Genomic DNA, 20,961 nt, shown 5'->3' on the forward strand with positions numbered 1-20,961 from the left:
TAGTCACTATAGCTGAACATACACCTGTTAGATAGTCAGACATTAAAACAATTGAGTAGAAGTAACTTGGTTTCTGTATTATAAATACCTCCAGTGTAGTGTGGTCCCTGTTCCAAAATCAACTGAGACACCAGAAAAATATATCTTCAGTCACTAGCAATATGTTACTAAAAAAAACCAAGTGATCCAGAAACAAACTAATTATACCAATCAAAGCAGTAGCCAAATACAGTTAAACGAGCGGTCTCTTTGCTCTATGATAATGATGGATTTCTACGCAGTACAAGGTACATAGAGAAGTCATTGTTTTTGACGACAGCCTTGTATTTTATTGTCTTTAAATGTGTTGTATCTAATTTCCAATATCATACCTACAGTAACTGCAGTCTTGCAAGCAACTTTTGCAACTGGCTTTAAGTTACAGTGATGTCCTCTGGGGATGGGGGTCTGGAGTTTTGTTCAGACTGGTGTGGGTTCTCCTTTTACGGTTTCACAAGCTTTTGCTGCTATCTCAAGTATGCTCTTATACACCTTTGAGTGCCCCATGCATCCTTCAGTAGAGCACCTCAAGTCCACACACAGCATTTCACACATAGCCCTAGAGTGCTGTTCTGCCGGCAATTATTGTTCAGTCTTGGAACAGTTGATTAGCTGAGAATATAAAATGGCTTGGGAAATGTAAAGACTACAGGGTTTTATATTATGCACTGCATAAATTCAGCTAATGAGTAGTGTTCTATGGTAATCAGAGACAATAAATGTTTCCATTATCTTATAAGTGCACCTGTGAAACATTTTTTCATTGCTTTATATGGGGAAAAATAGCCTCCTCATATGAGGCCATCATGCATTTGCATCTTCCATGCACCCCTATATCTTCTATATGTCCCCATATAGTGGAGAGTTCTTTTTGTATGAAAGGGTTAAATAACTTCCTCCAGTCAACAAAAGGGGCACAGGATGAGTCCTTATTATATATTCCTGTTATTATTTCTGTCTTGTGGACACTTTTTGTTTCACTTCAGCATAATGCATTTTATGTCTTTCCTTTGTCTGAGAAGTTTACTATAGCTGATCTGGAATACAAGAAGAAGCACTATTAAGTATTTTACAGAGCTGGTTAGAATAGACATACATCACAGGCCCGAGGAGAGTATGTTCAATTTTACAAGCACTGATGACCTAGCGGAGATACCCTTGAAATTTTAACAACTCCATTTTATGAATATCAAGGTTTGGGCCATAAATATTCAGACAGATCAGCAGCCTTGTTGCAGCGTGTACATTTATCACAGCAAAGGAATAGCTATTGTTTACTGGGACGAATGCATTCTCTTTGAGGCTTCTAGTTTCCAAGGAATATTGACACAGTTGACCAATATGACCAATATCACTAAATGTAAATCTAAATTTTTCTTTACTGCATTAAGGAACACCATTTGCCAAACGTAACAACTGGAGCATTATGTCAATATCATTAGTAAAAGAAAGTGAATGCATGCATGCAACATGAGGAGAAAGTATGCAGTTTTGGCTCAATTACTGTAAGTACATAGCTTGAAGACCACTCAGCAGCTGGCTGTTGATCAACAAAGAAACTTGAGCAGTAAAGTATGTGCAGGTACTTGAACTTGATGAAAACTGATTCAGTAAAGAAGGAAATGTTAAGAAAGGTACACAAGAATGATTTGGCAGCATAGCTAGAACTATATAATTGTACAAAATCAAACTGGTTTTAAAGATGCACCACTTTGATTCGCTTGCATACAAAACACAATCACTGTAATATTCCATGACATTCCCTGAACCTTAAAGGATTGTTAATAATGTATTGCAGTAAAATCATAATATTTAGCTTTAGTTTGCTGGTTCATGCACACTTTCTGTGGATCATTTTATTTATGACAAAGAGGCGTCTGCACAGCATGACAGGTTACCAGGGGACTGCTCTGAATAGAGGTGTAACTGAAACGCCCATACCTGCAGGGGAATGGTTATTAATAATTGTTCTGCAGACAGAATACTCATAAGTAAAGTCAGCAGCAGTAAAATGTCATATAAGGAACCACCACTAAAGAAGCTAGCTATTGCCTTTTAGAGGTCTCCCACCAAACTAACTGTCACTTCACTTTGTAGCAATGTCAGTTTATACATTTTGTTCTCTCTTTGGTCCAGAATACTAATAAAAAAGTAATTATTTTATTCTCCCGGAGTCATGTATTTAAACCATTGGGAAAGCTTTGTATAGAATCCTGTGAAAGCAATCAGCCTTTACTTATGGCGAACACTGATGTGTATCTTTGCTTTCAAATTCATGTGCAGCAATGTTCGTTTAGAATATTTCAGATAGTTTGTCCGCCACACTAAAGAAAATAATGATTACTTCATAATAATGATAATAACTCCATACTGCTGTTTTCACATTGCACTGCTAAAGTCTTCTCTCGTTGATCAAAGAATGAGCACTGACACAAAGTGAAATGGGCGGAGATTTGTGACTCATGCCAAAATGAAATCTGATCAGAATGAAAGCTCGGCCAATCAAAAGGCAATGATTATACTGATGTTAATGGTGACCAATAGCAGCTAACAGCAACAGATGCAGTACGAGGAAACAGAATGCAAGCAGCACGAACTGTGCCGAATGAAAGCGCATTTAAGAAACGTTGCACTAGTGGACTGTTTGAGCGGATGGAATGCATCCGCGTTGGATGAAAAACAGATTAAATAAGTCCCTTGGTTTAAAACCTGACCTCTACATCATTTGGGTAATTGGTTGAGCTCTGGTCCACACAATCATCTTTGTTTGCATTTAGAACTACGTAGATTAAGCTGCTGTCTAGCAGTTTGTAGTCATCCTAAAATAATAAGATGTTTTAATAACATGGGTTTTATTTAGACCTTAATTGTATTGTATTGTCTTGTTGATTTTTGTTCTTGTTAGGATTCTGACTATTTAATGTAAGAGGCCTAGCTCTGAGTTCAAATTAATAGAGTTACATAACTGACAGTTACAACAGGGTAAAATAGCTATGAATTTTAATTAGGGTTTCTTTATTTATATGCTAATCATTAAAGGGTAAACTGTAAAACAAATAGTTTGCTTTGTTGGGAAGCAGACTTTTTTTGCATGGGATTAAAATATATAACAAATGTATCTGTATTTAACAGAAATGAAATATTCAGTATCCTTTTGACAAGCTTTTTTTTGTTGTTGTTGGTTGTTGAAAATTCAGTGCACATAAGAGGTAGTGGCAGTGGTTACACTCAGATGCAATGTTGCCAGGTGCCTTGAGAGCTTCCACAGTTTATACAAGGCTGCAGGTGTTCAGTGAAGATGCAGTTTTTCTTATTTAAAAAAAGCCAGTTTAGGAAACGAAAAAGCACAACAACAACCGTCTAAATTGCTATTTTATGAATCACAGCAGTTCCTGAAGAAAGCAGTACAAGTACAGTCCATATTGAAAAACTAGCAGGGAAGCATTAGAAGGTGGAACCACAGTAGGTGACTGAGATATACATTCTGGTGTTTTTATGTTACTGCTGGCTTTTCTGGCCCAACAAGAGACTCAAAATAGAAAAATAAAATATTGAGTTTCTTTGTCCTATATATACAGTACATTGGGACTGGATTGCTTCAAGCACCGACCTTATGGTTATCCTAGATTACCCCTAAAGGTATAAGGTTAAAGCAATCCAGGGGGATTCCCTTGTGCTGCAAAATGTTCTGTGGTTTTTCCTTAGAGGGTATGCTATAGATTCCTCAAATCAACCCCTTTTGTTTGCTGCACATATCCGCAGATTATTTTGTTACCATAAAGAAACATACCATTTAAATGAGATGCAGTCCAAACAAGGTATTGTAAGGATATGTTTGAGAAACAGCAGCTTTTTACCAGGAACAGCATCCCTTTTTGTCAAATCCAGGACCTAAATTAATTTTACTGGAGAGCTAGCCAGTACAATTGACTGCTGGTGTAACGATCCAAAAAACTCCCCAGCTGCCACCCTTACCTGTGTGGAACAATGAGATGATATACTGAATTTAATATAATTGCACAAACGTTCAGATTTAGCCTTCTTTCAGAGTGGTTTAAATGACTCAACTCTTCACCCAATTTGTGAAACTGCTGACACTATTTTGCTGCTGCTTGCCCTTAACTAACCTCTTAGCTGATGATTTTTGCTCAGCACTTTCAGACAGGGAATTAATCAAAACTGAATGTGCTTCTAAAATCTCAGAAATGCTAAACCAAGGCTCATAATCAAACATATCTTTAACGGCAGTGCCTTGCCGTTATGTTAACATTTTACATACTTTCATTTCACTTTGACTCGACTGAAGCCAACTTACCATGATTCCACACATTGTATTATGCGGTGAACCACAATTGATCAAATTGCTGCCTACATGGTGGCAAGTAAGCACACTGTAAAAACTGAGGTGGCTCCAACTGCCACGACACAGTTTTAATTACGAAAAGCAGAGAATCCAATAGAGAATGCCATACCATCATGGGTAGTAACAAAACTGCAAAGAGAGTTTTCAGGAACAAAGAAATGTACAAGGATTTCTGGACAAAAAGACCATATTTCAAAATGTAAAGCCCAGTGATGCCTTGATAAAGATGGCCAAGTCTGCCACACACCAAGCTCTTGAGGGAACACAGTAAAAAAAAGGTTAAGACTATATATTAACTAATTACTATATATGTAAGAATTAGTATACAGTATAATGCCTATTGTCAGCTTATTGCTGTAACATACATGTATAAAAAGTGTTGGTATCGTAACACGCCCCCCCCCCCCCAAAAAAAAAATACGACTTGGTATTTTATATAGCATGTTAGCATGTCAGATACGCAGTCTTGTTTTAGTGCATTGCACTAAAGTGGGTACATGTATTTTCCGTTTGACTCAGCATGTTGTGTACGCACATATGTGCCTGCCCCTGAGATTAGCAAATGTGTTTCAAACATTTACCTCTTTCAACATTTTTAAACCATTAATTCCTATTAATTATTATTTGTAAAGAAAAAAAGCTGACTATTTTATTGTGTGTATTATTATCTGCATTCTCAGAGAAAAACACAAAACCCCAGCCTCCCACAGACAATGTGACTAAATCACGTGATGGCAGCTGTCTTGTGATAACACGGGGAAGTGGTCTGTTGCTCAAGTACTGGGAAGTACAGAGTAGCTACTTTCAGTTTGTTTTAGAGTTCAGGAAGGTGTCTGAGAGACTTTTCTGAACTTCCACAGCTGGCTATATGCACATCGGTTTTTTACTATAACTCTATTACATGCGTTAGACCGGTAGCAGGTTATAATAATGAAGCTGGAAGCTGTGTTGCTATGCATATTTCTGTTTGGAGTGAGGAGCTCATTTTGCGATACCCCGGCAAACTGCACCTACGAAGACTTGGTGGGCACTTGGGTCTTTCAGGTGTCGAACGGCGGTCAAGACCATGCTATCGACTGCACCAAGATGGGTAAGTTACCGATCTGGAGTTGTTCGCGCTGAGGATCTATTATGCTGTGTCTACTTGTATACATGAACTAGTTGTGTAGCATAAACTTTGGAGTGTTCGATCATTTAAAAAAAAAAAAAAAAAAACCTACACGTACACATTTAAAATAGAATATTGTAAAGATAGTATTGTTACATTGCTTTACTTAACCAGGAAGTAAAACGACATATAGCTTTGTGATGTGAAAACGTACACAAATAGGTCCAAAAAGGAGTTTTTTCAAACTAGTTTTACAAATACCTTCATCAACATCCTCAGGCATGGCTTAAATTGGTAAAGCTCGCTTTCTGGTTAAACTGTGTGTGATATATGAAAAAAATGAGTCATTTTACCATCAAAAATGGAAAACATGATTGATTTTAACATTACTCAATGTAAGCTTGCCACACAGTTTGGAAGCCAAACTCAATTATGAAAAAAAAACACAACAATGTGAGTGGTTAAGTTGCAACTTCTGGGGATAAAAAGCATTTGAGATGTAATTGTTTTTTTTTTTTATTTCTTACCTCCCCTCTTTCCCCCTCCCTCGTCTTTTGAGGTAAATCATAAATGTTATTATTATGACTGCATTTTATACCTACTTTACAGGGCCTGCAGTAAAAACTGTTACTGTCCATCTTGAAAAGCTGAACGTGGCGTCGGATGACCTGGGGAATTCTGGTTTCTTCACCTTAATTTATAATCAGGGATTTGAGGTGGTTCTGTCTGACTACAAATGGTTTGCATTTTTTAAGGTGGGTTTAATAGAATATTATTTGTTTGATCATGTTATAGGACACTTAATGCTAGAGTAAGGGGAGCGCTAAGATGTAGGCCCTGATACAGTACTTCTAAAGGATTCCACTGATTCTGTAGTAGAAGGTGATAGAATTGATGTTTAAGTAACGTTCCCCATCTCTGAAGAAGTACTTTGTGGTCACACTTAGTATTTCCTTAAAATTAGCAAGTGGTGTAGAAAAAGAGGAAGAAAGACACCAAAATGTCTATCTTGCTGTAAAATTATCTAATTCATTATCAAATGCAAGGTAAATGCATTTGGTAATGACGAAATGCAAGTAAACTATTTTGGACGGCATTGACCAACTAACTTTTTTTTTTAATCACTATTATTTATTAACAGTATAAGCAAGATGGCTCAAAGGTGACCAGCTATTGCGACCAAACCTTAACAGGATGGGTGCATGATGTACTCGGGCACAACTGGGCATGCTTTGTAGGAAAGAAGTTGTCCTCTATTCCCCAGAGGGTCGACACTGTGCCATCTCCCAAGCTGTGGCAGCTGTAAGTATATGCTTTGGAGCTCTCTGTTTATTGCTGGCATAAGTGGGTTCCACTGATGCCTGCTGCTTTCCAGCACTCTGCCAAAATGTAGGATATTGCCTGTGAATATCTAATCCTATGCAATAAGCCTATGTTTATTTTTCATTAGTACTACAGCATATTCACAAGTTTCTAATTTTGCTGCAGTCAGTACACTGTAATGTATCTGACAACACGTAAAATGTGCAGCACAATGAGCGTCAGGCTCTGGTCCTAATATCTGCTGCAAGATAACTTCATTTAATGTGTGGAAGCATGGTAAGTTGGCTTCAGTCGAGTCAAAGTGAAATGAAAGTCTGTAAAATGTTAGCTTAATGGCAAGGCACTGCTGTTAATATGTTTGATTATGAGCCTTGATTTAGCATTTCTTATGAGTATTCATTTCAATACACTGGATGCCATACACCCCTGCATCACATCTGTGATTTACTTTACTCAGCTCTATGCAGTTACTACTCTGTAAAAGTGGTTTTGCACTGGATTTTGATCGTGGCTTGTGTTTTTAAAGGCTGTATCAACAACCATACAAGTATAACCCAAACTATGTGAACGCAATCAACACAGTGCAGAAATCCTGGACAGCAACCACCTACAAGGAGCATGAAACATTTACCATTGAAGAACTGATCAGAAGAGCTGGCGGTCGCGGCTCGCGAATTCCAAGGTACAGAATAATGTTGAATTTCTATTTACTTTTTGCTTCCTTTCTGTGACATTAAAATCCGCTAAAGTATATCCACCATTCACCAAATAATGGGTCTGTCTTTCGGTTACATACATTGTGAAATTTTAATGGCAGAATGATATGATGCTAATAATGGTTAGTTGTTTTGCATTAATGTGACATGGATGCAAAATGCTATCCCAGATTGTTCATTGAATCCCACCACCCAGTTTTTACGATTTATCCCTTTTGCTGTTCTGCATTGCCTGGCAGTTTTACTTTTTATCTGGAAAAAGCTGTTTGTATGTGTTTGCTTCCCCACCTCCCTTCACAAAATCAGCCTTGAGAATTTTCAGAAGCAAATGGAATAGAGATGCATGACATAATTACCCAAGAAGAAACATAAAAAAAAGGTAACAGGTAAGGTAATAAATAATATAGAACATGTAGATGGCACTATAAAGTATCCTTTAGATCTAGAAACAAATACATTAAAATCTTAATTTTGGGGTATTGAACGTCTAGCTAGTTTTCACAGACCCAAACCTGCACTTACCTCGGACTACCTAATGTTTCCTTGGGTAAAATAAAACTGTGAAAACAGCAGATAATGTTTAACCTGTGAAAAGAATATAACTGTATCCTTGGCATGCTGATCGGTCTGCTTATGTTGACTTTGCTCTGTGGCAGGCGTCCAAAGCCAGCTCCGTTGACAGAAGAAGTAGCCAAGCTTGCTGCAGGAGTGCCAGAGTCATGGGACTGGAGGAACGTTCAGGGAGTGAATTATGTGAGCCCAGTGCGGAACCAAGGTATTGATTCTTTCATGCTCATCCTGAATGATGATTACTGATATGTGATTGGAAACAGTGGGTTTTTTTTTCTCCTTCCTGATCAATAGTATTGAAACCTATTTTAATATCAAGTACTCAAAAGTAATAGCTTGAAAGTATGCTGTACTTGGTGATTTTCAGTGCTTTTTCTACATTTTAAAGGGTAAGGGTTTTGATATTTTGATCTGCAATTTAATAGTTAGAAGCTAATGTATATGCCCAAGTAGAACAACAAATACGGGTTAACATTTAAAGACATATGAAACTGTTTATTTGTAACTGAGAATTTAATAGAGGGAACAGTTACTGGTAATTATTTATTTAACACTTGAAATGTATTTGCTTATGATTGTAAGCAAATACATTTCAAGTGTCTGCTAAGAAATAAATAATAATAATAATAATAATAATTTATTTAACACTTCTCCAAGGATGGTTACAGTCCTGTTCTTGAAACACTTTCAAGACAGTTTAAAAAATAAATGCACTCGCATGGGGAATCCTACATCCTTAACTTTTATTGCAACTGATTTTTAGCTTTGGCATTTCAGTGGTGTGAAAAACATCAGGTGTTTTATGATCATATCACATGAAGGTGAGTAAAGATATGTACTGTGTTTTTTGGAAAAGAGAAATCTTTTAAATGACTGTAATAAAGTCTGTCATGTATGTCACCAAATGACTTGTGCAGGTTATTGAATGTATATATCGAATCCTACTTATAGCTGAATGTTAGTTGTGTTGAAGGGCGTTATAGCGAGGGTGTGCTGTAGTACTATAGTCCATCATATTTGTATATTTTATAGTAATACTGTATTACTTTATAGTATACTATAGTACATCATAGTAGTACTATGGTATATTGTAGTACTTTATAGTAATACTGTAGTAATTTATAGTATTTTATATTAATACTATAGGACATCATAGTAGTACGATAGTATATTTTAGTACTTTATATTAATACTGTATATCATAGCATTATGTAGTAGTACTTAAGTACTACCAATACATTTAATGCACCACTTAAGTGCTTCTGGGTTACCTGCAAACACCTCTACACCTTCTTCTACCTCATATAAAAATCCTTCACACCCTATAGCAAGTTCACGATCACCAACTGCAGCACACTTACTGATCAAAATTTTTACATGTGTATGAAGAAACACATGCACAATTACTGCTGGAATTGCATTTCTCTTGGTGGCTCTAATGTAGTTCATAGAATGATACAAAGTGTGATTAACAACAAAGCAGTGTATTTATTAAGATTGTTTTGGAAGCATGTTCCACAGCTAGTCGATGAATGACAGACATACAGTTGTTAAAACCACTTCCCAGGGGCATGATTTTATGACCTGTGATAGTTGAATCCAATTTAAAATCTGGAAGTATCATATTGAATGCTCTTAGAATATTCACAGAGGCCTTATACGTACACGATTCTGCTTTCTGAGGTAGACTATTAATAAGATATGCACTGCAAATCTGATGAGGGACATACTAAGTACTCTGTTGTTCCCTTCATAATGAAATGCAGACATACACCATGCTGGACCCCAATCTCTGCAATTATCTGACAGGTGCAAAGGCAGGTGTGTATTGAAAGACACATTTTCTAAGTCATAGAGCATTTCCATTTTTTTAACACATTTTTTAGGAGAATGCTTTACTGACACAATTGTACTGTGTCATTTTATCTGCCAACAACAAATGAATGGCATAAAGAGGAACCAATGACACAAACAGTGTGAAAGCAAGGGCATTGAATAAAAAGTAAAACTGCTCTCCACTTAGATGCTTTCCAAAATTCTTTGCTGTAAGGAACGAGGTGTAGGTGTTATTTCAGATGGAAGTCTAACGTTTACTAACATATTGTCTAATTTCCTGATATATCTACGTAAAGAATAAGGTTTTGATGAGCTAGAAGGATCAAACCAAAGATTGATTAACTTCCGTACAACCCCTAGCAAAATACAGTGCATGTAATTGAGAATGCTGTAAAAGTTTGGAATGAACATCAAAACACTAGGCCCCTTAATTCCAACAAAAACAAAAAAAATAATTCAAGTTTCAAAATGAAAGCATTTAGGTATGCATTTTTGCATGCAAGGCAAAGGAAGTAAAGACATTATTAATACATTAATTAACAAAGTTCTGAACACAATTTTCATTAAAAAAAATCTCTTTTTGAGAGTTTTTGTTTTTTTATTTATAATAAACCATTAGGGCAAGCAATACTGTGTATTGCACAGTACAATAGTAATTTAATTATAGCCCAGTAATAGTAGTACTGTACAATAGTATAGTATTATAGTACTTTATTACTATAGCATTCTCATTTTACTTTAGTACTATAGTATATTTTGTATAGTAATACTGTAGTACTTTTTTGTAAGGGCTATAATGTGTGCCCGATTTTAAATGAACCGTTACAACACCCTCCAACCACATCCACCAGAAAGCAGGATGGGATTTGTTGCAGTAGCCCTTCAAGACTAACATTTCCTACGTAGAGATACTGAAAGGCATGGATTGTGTAAAAACTCTATTGTATAATCAACACCAATTGTGACCTGTACCATTTTAAATTGTAACGCTGTTCTTGGAGATATTTCCAGTGCTTCGTTAATATTTGAATGTGTTTTGTAGAATGTGTCGCTGCATGCTACCCAACTAACAGTGTTTATTGGTTTTGTTGACAACATTAGAGACAGTTTAAAACACTCCACCAGAAACAAGTAAACAATATACAATTTAGAACTTTATTGAACGTACGTTGTCATTTGTGCTTTACAAAAAACAAACAAATGAGATTTTATATATATATATATATATATATACACACACATATATATACACACAGTATTTTTAAAAAATTTGCTTTAAATTAAAAAAAAAAAAAATCACTTTCACATAGACCCACTGTGCTTCCCCATTTTCTGACAATTTAACTTTTTGGGCAAATGCAGCTGTCATCACAGAGACCGCACATTTAAGATTGACACACAAATAGGATCCATGCACACTACTCAAAGTCAATTATGACAGATGCCAAACCCTTAAGTAGGGAAATAGATTCAAGTTACCTGATTGCTGTTGTTATTGTTAACGATGATGCGGTATAAATTGGGGAATTAAATAGTGAAACACTTCTTTAATGTAATTTATTTAGATCAGAATTCTCATACAGCGACGGGATTAACAAAGAAAATTAAAATAACTACATACAAATCGGTTGATGTCATAAAAATATCAGAAATAAATTGTTATTAACTATCGATAAACATATCAATTGCTGGTGTTTAAGGCTGGGATTAAATCAAAACTTTGACCCATCCACTCATCACAAATTACAAGTCAGAATTTGATGGCAGGTGTTTTTATGAGTTGAACAAAGAAGCTTCTTTTTTTAAAAAAAGAAAGTACAGGTTTGTAATTTGACTGGTGGGTGGCTTAGTTTTGATTTAATCCCAGCCTGATAATAGCTGCAGCAAAACAAAGAAACACTTCATTCTATTTTATGTACAAACTCATTTTAATAAAACAAATACTGTATGGATGTAAATAAATACAAATCTGTTATAGTAAATTGATAAACTTATTCATAGTCAGCATTTAAACAGGATAATACTTAAAGAAAAATATACATTTATGCAGCTTTTAAAACCAAATGTATCACTCTCAGGCATCTTCATTTTGCTGTGGCTGAAAACTTCAGGAAGAAAGAGCTCACATGCTGAAATAAAAGTACGCCCACCACATACCATGTGATAACTTCAGCTTCCGCTATGAGACAGCTTCTGCAGGCTGTAGTCATACCCTTCTCGCTGAATTGGTTGGCAGTGTAAGGCAAAGCTTTGCCAAGTTATACAGATGTGGAAATCGATTAGAAACAGTCCCAAAACTCGGTTACCTGAGGGTATCTGGCATTCTTTAATAAAGACAATGTATGCAGCACGTTCGTTGTCATTTTATTTGTCCCATCCACAAATTTATTTTATTAGTACCGAGTCAAATCAAAGAAAACATGCCTCTTCGGGTCTAAAATTGTAACTGTGTTTAAAAAGTATGCAGCAGCAGGTTGTTTGAAGCGAGGTGCCTGTGCTAGATCATACCTGTAGTGCTGATTTAACTTGGCTAAATCCGACAGGAATACTTTTTTTTTTCTGCGCTTGAGTTTGTTTTCTGAAAGCTGTTGTTTGTTTTACATTCTGTTTAGCAGCCTAAATGTTATTTGTCTGAGGATGTTATTTTTTTTTTTTTCATAAGTGCAATGCACGCAGGATGGCGAAGGAATAAAAGCCTGTCTACAGAAGTAAGATACGTAGTTTGCATCGCTTGCATTGTGCAGTAGTTCATTTAAACAAGGTTTTTGTTTTTTTTTGCTATCTCTGTTCTTGTCCGGTACGCATTGGCCCCTAAAAGAGGTGAATTTTGCTGTGACCCCTCAATTTCCCGATTTCTACGAAATCGCAATTTAGGTAGACCCCCTAAGTATAAACAGAACTCGGAAACAATAACTAATGAACAAATCAAGGGATAACTGTGTAACGGGAACTATAAAGTGGTTAGTTGTATATGTGTTGAAAGCATCAGAACATGGAGGAACCAAACTACCTGTATTTATGCCATGCTTACATTGTTACATGTACTGATTCATTTACTTTCTCTTATTAATATTACCCTGTAACGTGTGTTACTTATATAATACATTTATTAAGATTGCAGAATTAAGAGGGAGATGGTTTAAATAGGCTGGTAAATGGTGCCAAATACAGATAAAGCCAACATTTTTGCAATTGCTGTACACTTGAAGCTTTTAAATGGTTGGAAAGTAGGTTATAAGACTTTAGGGCTGTCAGTATTGCCTGCATATGAACTCATATTTTGCAGTCGCGTTGGGGGGGGGGGAAGTAACATGGATCTTTTGATTTGAAAAGCTCCCTTTTTAAATGGCTGATGCTTATCTCTGCAGAGCTTTCCTGGAAATTCTTGTGACAGGCGGGATATGCAAATGAAGCATCTTAAACTACAGGAAGAGCTGTGCTAATGATACAGCCGCGCTGCCTGGTTTGAAATGCTTCCTGCCTCCTGTCGTTAGTTAAATTACGGCATTCAATTTGAAGAGCACGTAGATGGTGTTTTTTTTTTTTTTTTGGTGTGGAGCCGTAAAAAATGTGGACAATTAATTTATTGCAGAGAATCTTTTTTTTTGTTACATTAAGACACCTGGAGTAATCCTCTTGCCTCTTACTGGTAAGCTTATTTAAAAGAAATGTGTGCAGCACCCATCTGTATTATAGATGCAAATAAAACGATAATCTGGTGGTGAAGAATGATTCATAATCAACAGATGTCTTGACAACTTGCATAATGCGTGATATGTCATGCCGTGCACCCGTCTAAAAATATACACACATGCAAGTCATGCATAGTAACGATTGCACACTGACTGGATATTTTATTCAATAAAGTATTTACAGTATACTATACCTAAAGTAGAGTTCTTGTCTGAATAACCATCTAAAGTATTTGTAAAGTGCTCTGTAGTGTGAAGATGTCCTTGTTTGCTTCACTTTTGAAGCAGTTTCCTGTACTATTAGCCCCATGTTTGTCTCCACACAGTTATATATAAATGCTAAACACTACAACAATGCCAGTTGCATTAAAATGCTTTTAAACCCCTACTGTATTTGCACATGGAATCATTGTTTTAAACTTGAGCAGAAATCTATCATGCTGTAAATATACCACTTTTGTGCGTTAACCTTGTGGAAACATAGCCACTTAAGACCAATTTTCTTATCATGCTAGTTTTTTTTTTTTTTTTTTCTTAAATTTAGTCATCGGCAATTATTTTACCCCGATTTCACCCCAATTTAGCATGCATCCCCGGCTCACCGCTCGCAACCCCCCCGCCGACTCGGGAAACAGAGGCTGGAACACGCGTCCTCCGAAACGTGCTCCTGCCAAGCCGTCATTTTTCACACTGCAGATCCACAGCAATGCCACCAGACCTATAGTGCCGGAGGACAACACAGATCTGGCGGCTCCGCTGCAGAGCCACAGGCGCCCTATCGGCCACAGGGGTCGCTGATGCGCGGTGAGCCAATTGTGCAGCCAATTGTGCGCCGCCCCCTAGGAACTCCCGGTCACGGTCAGCTGTGACATAGCCTGGATTCGAACCTGCGATCTCCAGGCTATAGGGCACATCCTGCACTCCGCGCGGAGCGCCTTTACTGGATGCGCCACTCGGGAGCCCTGTCATGCTAGTTAAGTATTCATAGTAGTTATTCTGCATATAGATAGATGGATGTACTAGCTGTTTGCTGTCCCCTAAACCACTTTGTGCTTTATAGTTTGTGGTTTTATATATCCTGTTATGTTTGTTTGTCCCCAAGTCAACAATAACCAAACAAATTGCATTCTCTCCAACGTCTTTCTGTGTTTTTTGTTTCTGTGAGTTTACTGTATTTTTACATAGTGATCATCTCCACAGACCACATACTCCATGCTGTAATCTTTTGTTCTCTTTCTCTTTTTGCCTAAAATACTTCCAAATGCAAGGGACCGTTTCGAATGTAGCATTTGTGCCACTGATTTGTGGCAGTGTTTCATTTAAACAAACATAATGTGTGTGTTGTGTAACTCTTACGTACAGATTGGTACCAGTGAATTGGCACTTAAATTATACAAAAAAAAAAAAAAAAAAAAAAAAACTAGAGCAGAGAAGAAAATGATCTAAGAGTTACTGGAATATGTTGGGACAGGAATCCTGAAACGGAGGTGTAGTTGTATTCCCAGCTTGATTTACTCTGCTTGCAATGAGCAGAGCCTATATATAAAGGGCACTGTTGCCAGGGGACACCTTTGCCAGATGAGGTGTTGGCAGAAAGGATCTGTGTTAGCATTTTCTCCACCACTAATGCTATTATCAAGCAGAGGTATCTGATCCATTGTGAACAAAAAAGCATTTTTTTATTTTTTTTATTTAATGCTGATCAGGAACAGGGTTGAAATTTTCTGCGCAATCAGTTGGATCCAGGGGTACTTTTCTTGCCTTATAAACTTATCAACAGCCGCAAAATTCCCTTTGTCATTTACACAAGTTATTTTAGATTTTACTCCGGTGAAATGAGCCTGAAGTGAGTCAGTTAAACCATTTGAGCCTCATCTATGTTAGTAACGTTGAGGGACTCTTCTGGGGATCTCTTTAATTGTTTCCACCTTTACCCTGCCTGCAGCCATTGTGTACAATAAGCATACAGCGTGGGTGGCATACTTTTGCCAGGAATACAGGAAGCCGGAAATTGTGTGAGAATAATCTAAAATGGAGTCCTTACTTCACCTGTGCCAGCACTGTGTACGATCACCTAAAATAAAACCGGACACATTTACAAACATTTATATAGGATGATCCCATCCAAGTAAATATTTACTTATTTGTTTCCGTTTCATTTTCCCAAATGCTTTGATTTGAAATTAACGGCTTTTGTGAGTATAGAGAACCAGCAACAAAGGTGATCTGGATAAAACATATACTGTTTTGCAAAGATGCTTACAACATGGGATACAGCAAAGGGGTAAACACAGCAGTGTTGTATGCAATGCCTTTGCAGGGTAGAAGTGATTGACAGGTACAGGATAGGCATATTGCATTGTGTTACATGTATAATATTATGGTAAGAGTAGTGTGAAGCAGAGATTTGTAATAATTGAAGTATTTCTGTTTTTTTCCAGCTGCGTGTGGCAGTTGCTATTCCTTTGCATCGATGGGCATGCTGGAGGCTCGCATTCGTATCCTGACCAACAACACTCAGACCCCCGTTTTCAGCACACAGCAAGTTGTCTCCTGTAGTGAATACTCTCAAGGTATTTAAGACCAAGCGCATGCTTCAGTAAACCTGGATGTTTGGCGACTGATAGCCTTGCTGATTTCAGGATATGTATGATGCGCTCTGGTAGAGGCAGGTGTACTTTCTGTCACGGGACTGTGTTTGCGTTCCACTCCGGTAAAGCTGTCCTTTTGGGCTGCCTGTCACAGAAATACTGACGGGGGGGGGGGGGGGGGTTACTGGCAGCATTTTTTTATTACTTTTAGTCCCTCTCCCTTTCGTAACTGTATAAACCTCTAGACCATATTCTTTAAGATTTCTTCATAACGTATGAGACTCGATATATATATAAAAATGTGTGTATGAAATAAGGGAAACACTAGTATTCTGTGGAAAATAACAACAGCTTAATGAGCCTAATGTGGAAAGATATCCTTAATATAAAGCTAGTAGCATGAACATAGCAATACAAACTTTGCATCCGAGGGATCATTTAATTTTGGGGCTTGAGATAGTCTGAACATGTCCTTATTAGTTTTAGAATTGTAATTACCTTTCAGGCAAAAATTACACTAATGTCAATATGGAGTGAATCAGTTTGTAATTAAGCCGGATGAGTGCACAAATACAAATTAAAATATAATGGTTAACTTACAAGGTTAACAAAATGAGGCTTGGGTCTTGTCATACCACAATAAGCTCAGTGTAATAATAATAATAATAATATTTTTTGTAAGAACTTGAGTGGTGGCATTTCCAGCACTAAGAAGTCCTCAATTTGAAATTGGTGCGTAAAATGCATAGAAGAGATGTTCTAGAAATACTAAGTTCAATTATTCGAATTAAGTCTGACCCAAACTCCAGTTAGCTGTCATTCTAGACAGATCTGCAGTTCTAGTGCAATGTATTCAGGCATCTCATTTTTGCCTCTCGGTGTACAGTTGGGACAGCAACCATCATGCAAACAGCAGCGCCTGTCAGTGCGGTGGAGGACAGTCTGTTTAGGTCAAGGGGTGTTCAAACAATTCTGAGCTAACACAAGTAGGGCAGTAAGGGACTGTAATACATAAATGTACTGTTCCAGGTGGTATGTGTGAGAACCTCTGTTTAACAGTTACCTTGTTCTTTCAAAACTTTTGGACAAGCTCATACATAGTAATGCACCTGTTATCCAACTAAGAGTATCTAATGCCTCACTTAAATTTGCAATTCTGATGCTGAAACCATCTAGGAACTAACTTGTGTAATGAAACTAAAACCTGATGTGTTAATAAATTATGCAAACAATAAATTACAGACAAAATCTGTTTAAGTAATTTACACCCTTTTAAATGTGATACTATTGGAACATAAAATAATGGTTCTAGTTAAATAATTCTAAATGGCTCCTGATCTAAAGATTGCTGCCCTTTATCAGCAGGTGGTCTGTCTGTCCCCAGAGGTGATTTTATTCAACCCCTAAACTTCAAAGATTAGCAATATATCAAACCTGAGACGCGGTATTAAGCTGTTCCCCAGTTTAGACCATTAAGAGAAGTCCAGAGAAGGGAAGAGGGACATAACAATTAACCAATGTATACAACTATTTCTCAGTCTGTTTTGTAATGCAAAATAAATAAATTCACAATGTTGTGTGTCATTGACATCCTATCTTTACAGGTTGTGATGGAGGGTTTCCTTACCTAATTGGAAAATACATCCAAGACTTTGGCATGGTTGAAGAAAAGTGCTTCCCCTACATTGGGAAGGACTCTCCATGCACACCGAAGCCCGAATGCTTCCGTTACTACACCTCGGAGTACCACTATGTAGGCGGCTTCTATGGAGCCTGCAACGAAGCGCTGATGAAACTGGAACTGGTCAAGTACGGCCCCATGGGGGTTGCTTTTGAGGTCTATGGCGATTTCATGCATTATCAAGGTGGGATTTATCACCACACAGGTCTGATGGATGAGTTCAACCCCTTTGAGCTGACCAATCACGCTGTGCTGCTGGTAGGGTATGGCAGTGACCCCGGGACAGGAGAGAAGTACTGGATTGTGAAAAACAGCTGGGGAACCGGGTGGGGTGAGGACGGGTACTTCAGAATCCGCAGAGGTTCTGATGAGTGTGCGATAGAAAGCATTGCTGTGGCTGCAACTCCAATCCTTAAACTGTAGATTTTTATGGGACTGTACGTGTCTACTGATTTGAGGGGGTCCTTATTAAGCAAGTACTGTAAACCTATACCCCAAGAAATTCCAATCTATTTTAGCGATGAAGGCCAAACAGCACTACATACAGTATATTGTGCAATTAGCAGCCGATTTAAATGGACATAGCAAAATTTACAAACATTTGTGGCATGCAATTAAAAGGGGGGTAACAGTATCATTTGTGTGCCTTGTTTCCATGGACCTGTTCATTTAAAACTCAGACTTTTAGGTAGGTACTTGGAACAAGGCGTTGTTTTCCACCAAAGATTTAACAGTAGCTCTAGCCAGATACATTTTCTTTATGACGACATCTCTGAACAGCTGTATCTGATTAGGAGACCCCCTTCAAACAGGGAGACATTTACTCTTGTGATTTGTTTTAAAAGGGATAAATACAAAAAAATGTGCCTTGGTGGTTGTGTTTTTTTATATATATATGCAAATAAAATCACTATTTCCTATTAATGAAATGTTTACACGTCAGGAAATATTTTTAATCTATACATTTTGTGTCCCTCTATGGAAGACATCTAAAGTCGAAAATCATGCTTTTAAAATGAAAAATAAAATGGGAGTGTAACCAAGAGAGAGAGTTGTGTGCAGTGATTTTAAATGAGTTTGTATTTGTTACACGTTTTACTCTCTATTTTAATATTTTTATTTATTTTTTCCATTTTCATTTCCCTTAATATTGTAATGCTGGATGTTTTATGAAGATCTTATTTTTTGAGGCCTCTGAAATACAACCCTCAGATCTCCTGGTTTCTGACTGCTACTAAATCAGATGGAAATGACCGTATAAACACTTGGGTTTTACAAGTGGGTATAACACCACTAGAGGGCAGAGCAGTTTGGAAGCCCATTTTGTTTAACATATGCAAAGATTAAAATAAAGCAGATTTTTAAAATAATTTTCCATTATTTCCACCATAAGTCATGCTACCGCTTCACATTCATATCGAGGAAATTGACCCTATGTAACAGCAGTCTGTATAAATCGCTGTTAAAATAATATATTAATTTATGTTGAGCCTGTAGATGAATGTGACCAGAAGCTGTGATGTCTTGTTAGACTGATAAGTAAACAATGGGATCCTAAGGGAAGCAAGCTCATCACCCCAGCCCTTGTTTATGAAAGTGGTTTTACACAAAAAAACAATGTCCGCTAACTTCTTAACACTTTATTCCCTGTCCATTTTGGACAACGTTGAACTTCTGGAACCAAGAAACAGAAATGAAGAAAGTGCTCAGTCTGCAAAGCTTGCTGTATTGAAAGCACCATGGGGACCAGTTTGAGCAAGGGGTTTAAAGAATAGAAGAAAAAATGTGCACTGTTCATATTTAGCTAGTAGCAAACAGAGACACGTTTTTTAGTCCTTTTTATTAATCTAACAAGCTACAGTATGTGATAATTGATTTGTATGTTTATTAATTTGAGTTAAGAAAAAATCAATAAACCAGTTCTATTTGGGTGTAAAGGTTTTACTGGGACCAGCTTGCGATTCTGACTAAAGGGGTTAACACTAGCATAGACTCTTTTTTTAAATGTTATTTTTACATTCTTATATCTGTCTTTTTTAAAGACGAGTCACATCAGTGAAAGCAAATTAAGTAAGCTTTTTCTCATCATTACAGATGTTATTGACTGTCATTTTATTTATCGTCTCTGGCTAGAGGCATAGTGGGTAAATGAGTATTTTTTTGTTCGTAAGAGCAATGTCAAGATGATTGCTAGGTCTACTTGATGCATTATATGTATTTTCTCTCTTTTTTATATTTGTACTTTAATGACATTTTAGAACAGGTGACAGCCTGGTCAGGAGAATGTGTGTGTGTATAATTTTATAATTAAGAGCATGGACGGGAAATACCAGTATTGCCTGCTCCTGTTTCAGAAAACACATTTTAAAACTTAACAAAAAAACAAAGGTTGTGCCTTATAATTCTATAAATATTACTTCACATACTTCCATGCGTTATATAGGTCTCAAGTGTGCAGTTTTGAAAGAAACATAACATGATATCTGGTACTACATTAGGTTAAGGAAATCTCTGTTTGCAAGCCATGCTTTCAGATTGTCTTGCACTTCCTGGGTCATTTCACCTGGAGAGTAAAATTGTTCTCATTCTTTTCAACAGCTTCTGTCCTGTCATTAACTAACTAGCTGATTCCCCTAGTGCTTTGATCCAGATTTCCTGAGAATTAGGCATGGAAACTGAGAACGTAATCTAGTACCAGATAGCATGTTTTAAAATGAAAACTCATGTTGCAGTAAACATGTATTTATTTAAAAGCTGCATCTTAGAAATCAATGTCTCTAATGGAAAGACTTGGAACAAGATGTGGAATTATTTAGTTAGCTACAATAACGGTGCTACACTATGCACACCACAATCAAGATTTTAGCATTGTGAGAGTGACACGGTGTATTTTATGTGTGTTTGTATGGCCATTCTAAATGTCTGTTAAAACGATGACCTCTTTGTCAAGTCCTAGGATGGCGATGGTGTGTAAATCACAACACTGTTAGTGTTGGAGTGGGAGAGGTCAGGACTGGAAATGGGAATGGTGCTGCCAGCAGG

At 37.0% G+C, this 20,961-nt stretch overlaps 1 protein-coding gene across 1 annotated transcript; it reads left to right on the forward strand.

Moving 5' to 3' along the window:
* Positions 1 to 5,130: 5,130 nt before the first annotated feature.
* On the forward strand, positions 5,131 to 18,962 carry LOC131737718 (dipeptidyl peptidase 1-like). The gene is made up of 7 exons (XM_059028501.1): positions 5,131 to 5,492; positions 6,120 to 6,265; positions 6,652 to 6,812; positions 7,360 to 7,515; positions 8,206 to 8,324; positions 16,089 to 16,220; positions 17,843 to 18,962. Exons 1-7 carry the CDS (start codon positions 5,333 to 5,335, stop codon positions 18,340 to 18,342), a joined length of 1,374 nt encoding a protein of 457 aa, XP_058884484.1. The 5' UTR covers positions 5,131 to 5,332; the 3' UTR covers positions 18,343 to 18,962.
* The last annotated feature ends 1,999 nt before the right edge of the window (positions 18,963 to 20,961 follow it).

Source organism: Acipenser ruthenus, chromosome 8 (genome assembly GCF_902713425.1).
Source record: "Acipenser ruthenus chromosome 8, fAciRut3.2 maternal haplotype, whole genome shotgun sequence".
NCBI classification, from domain to species: domain Eukaryota; kingdom Metazoa; phylum Chordata; class Actinopteri; order Acipenseriformes; family Acipenseridae; genus Acipenser; species Acipenser ruthenus.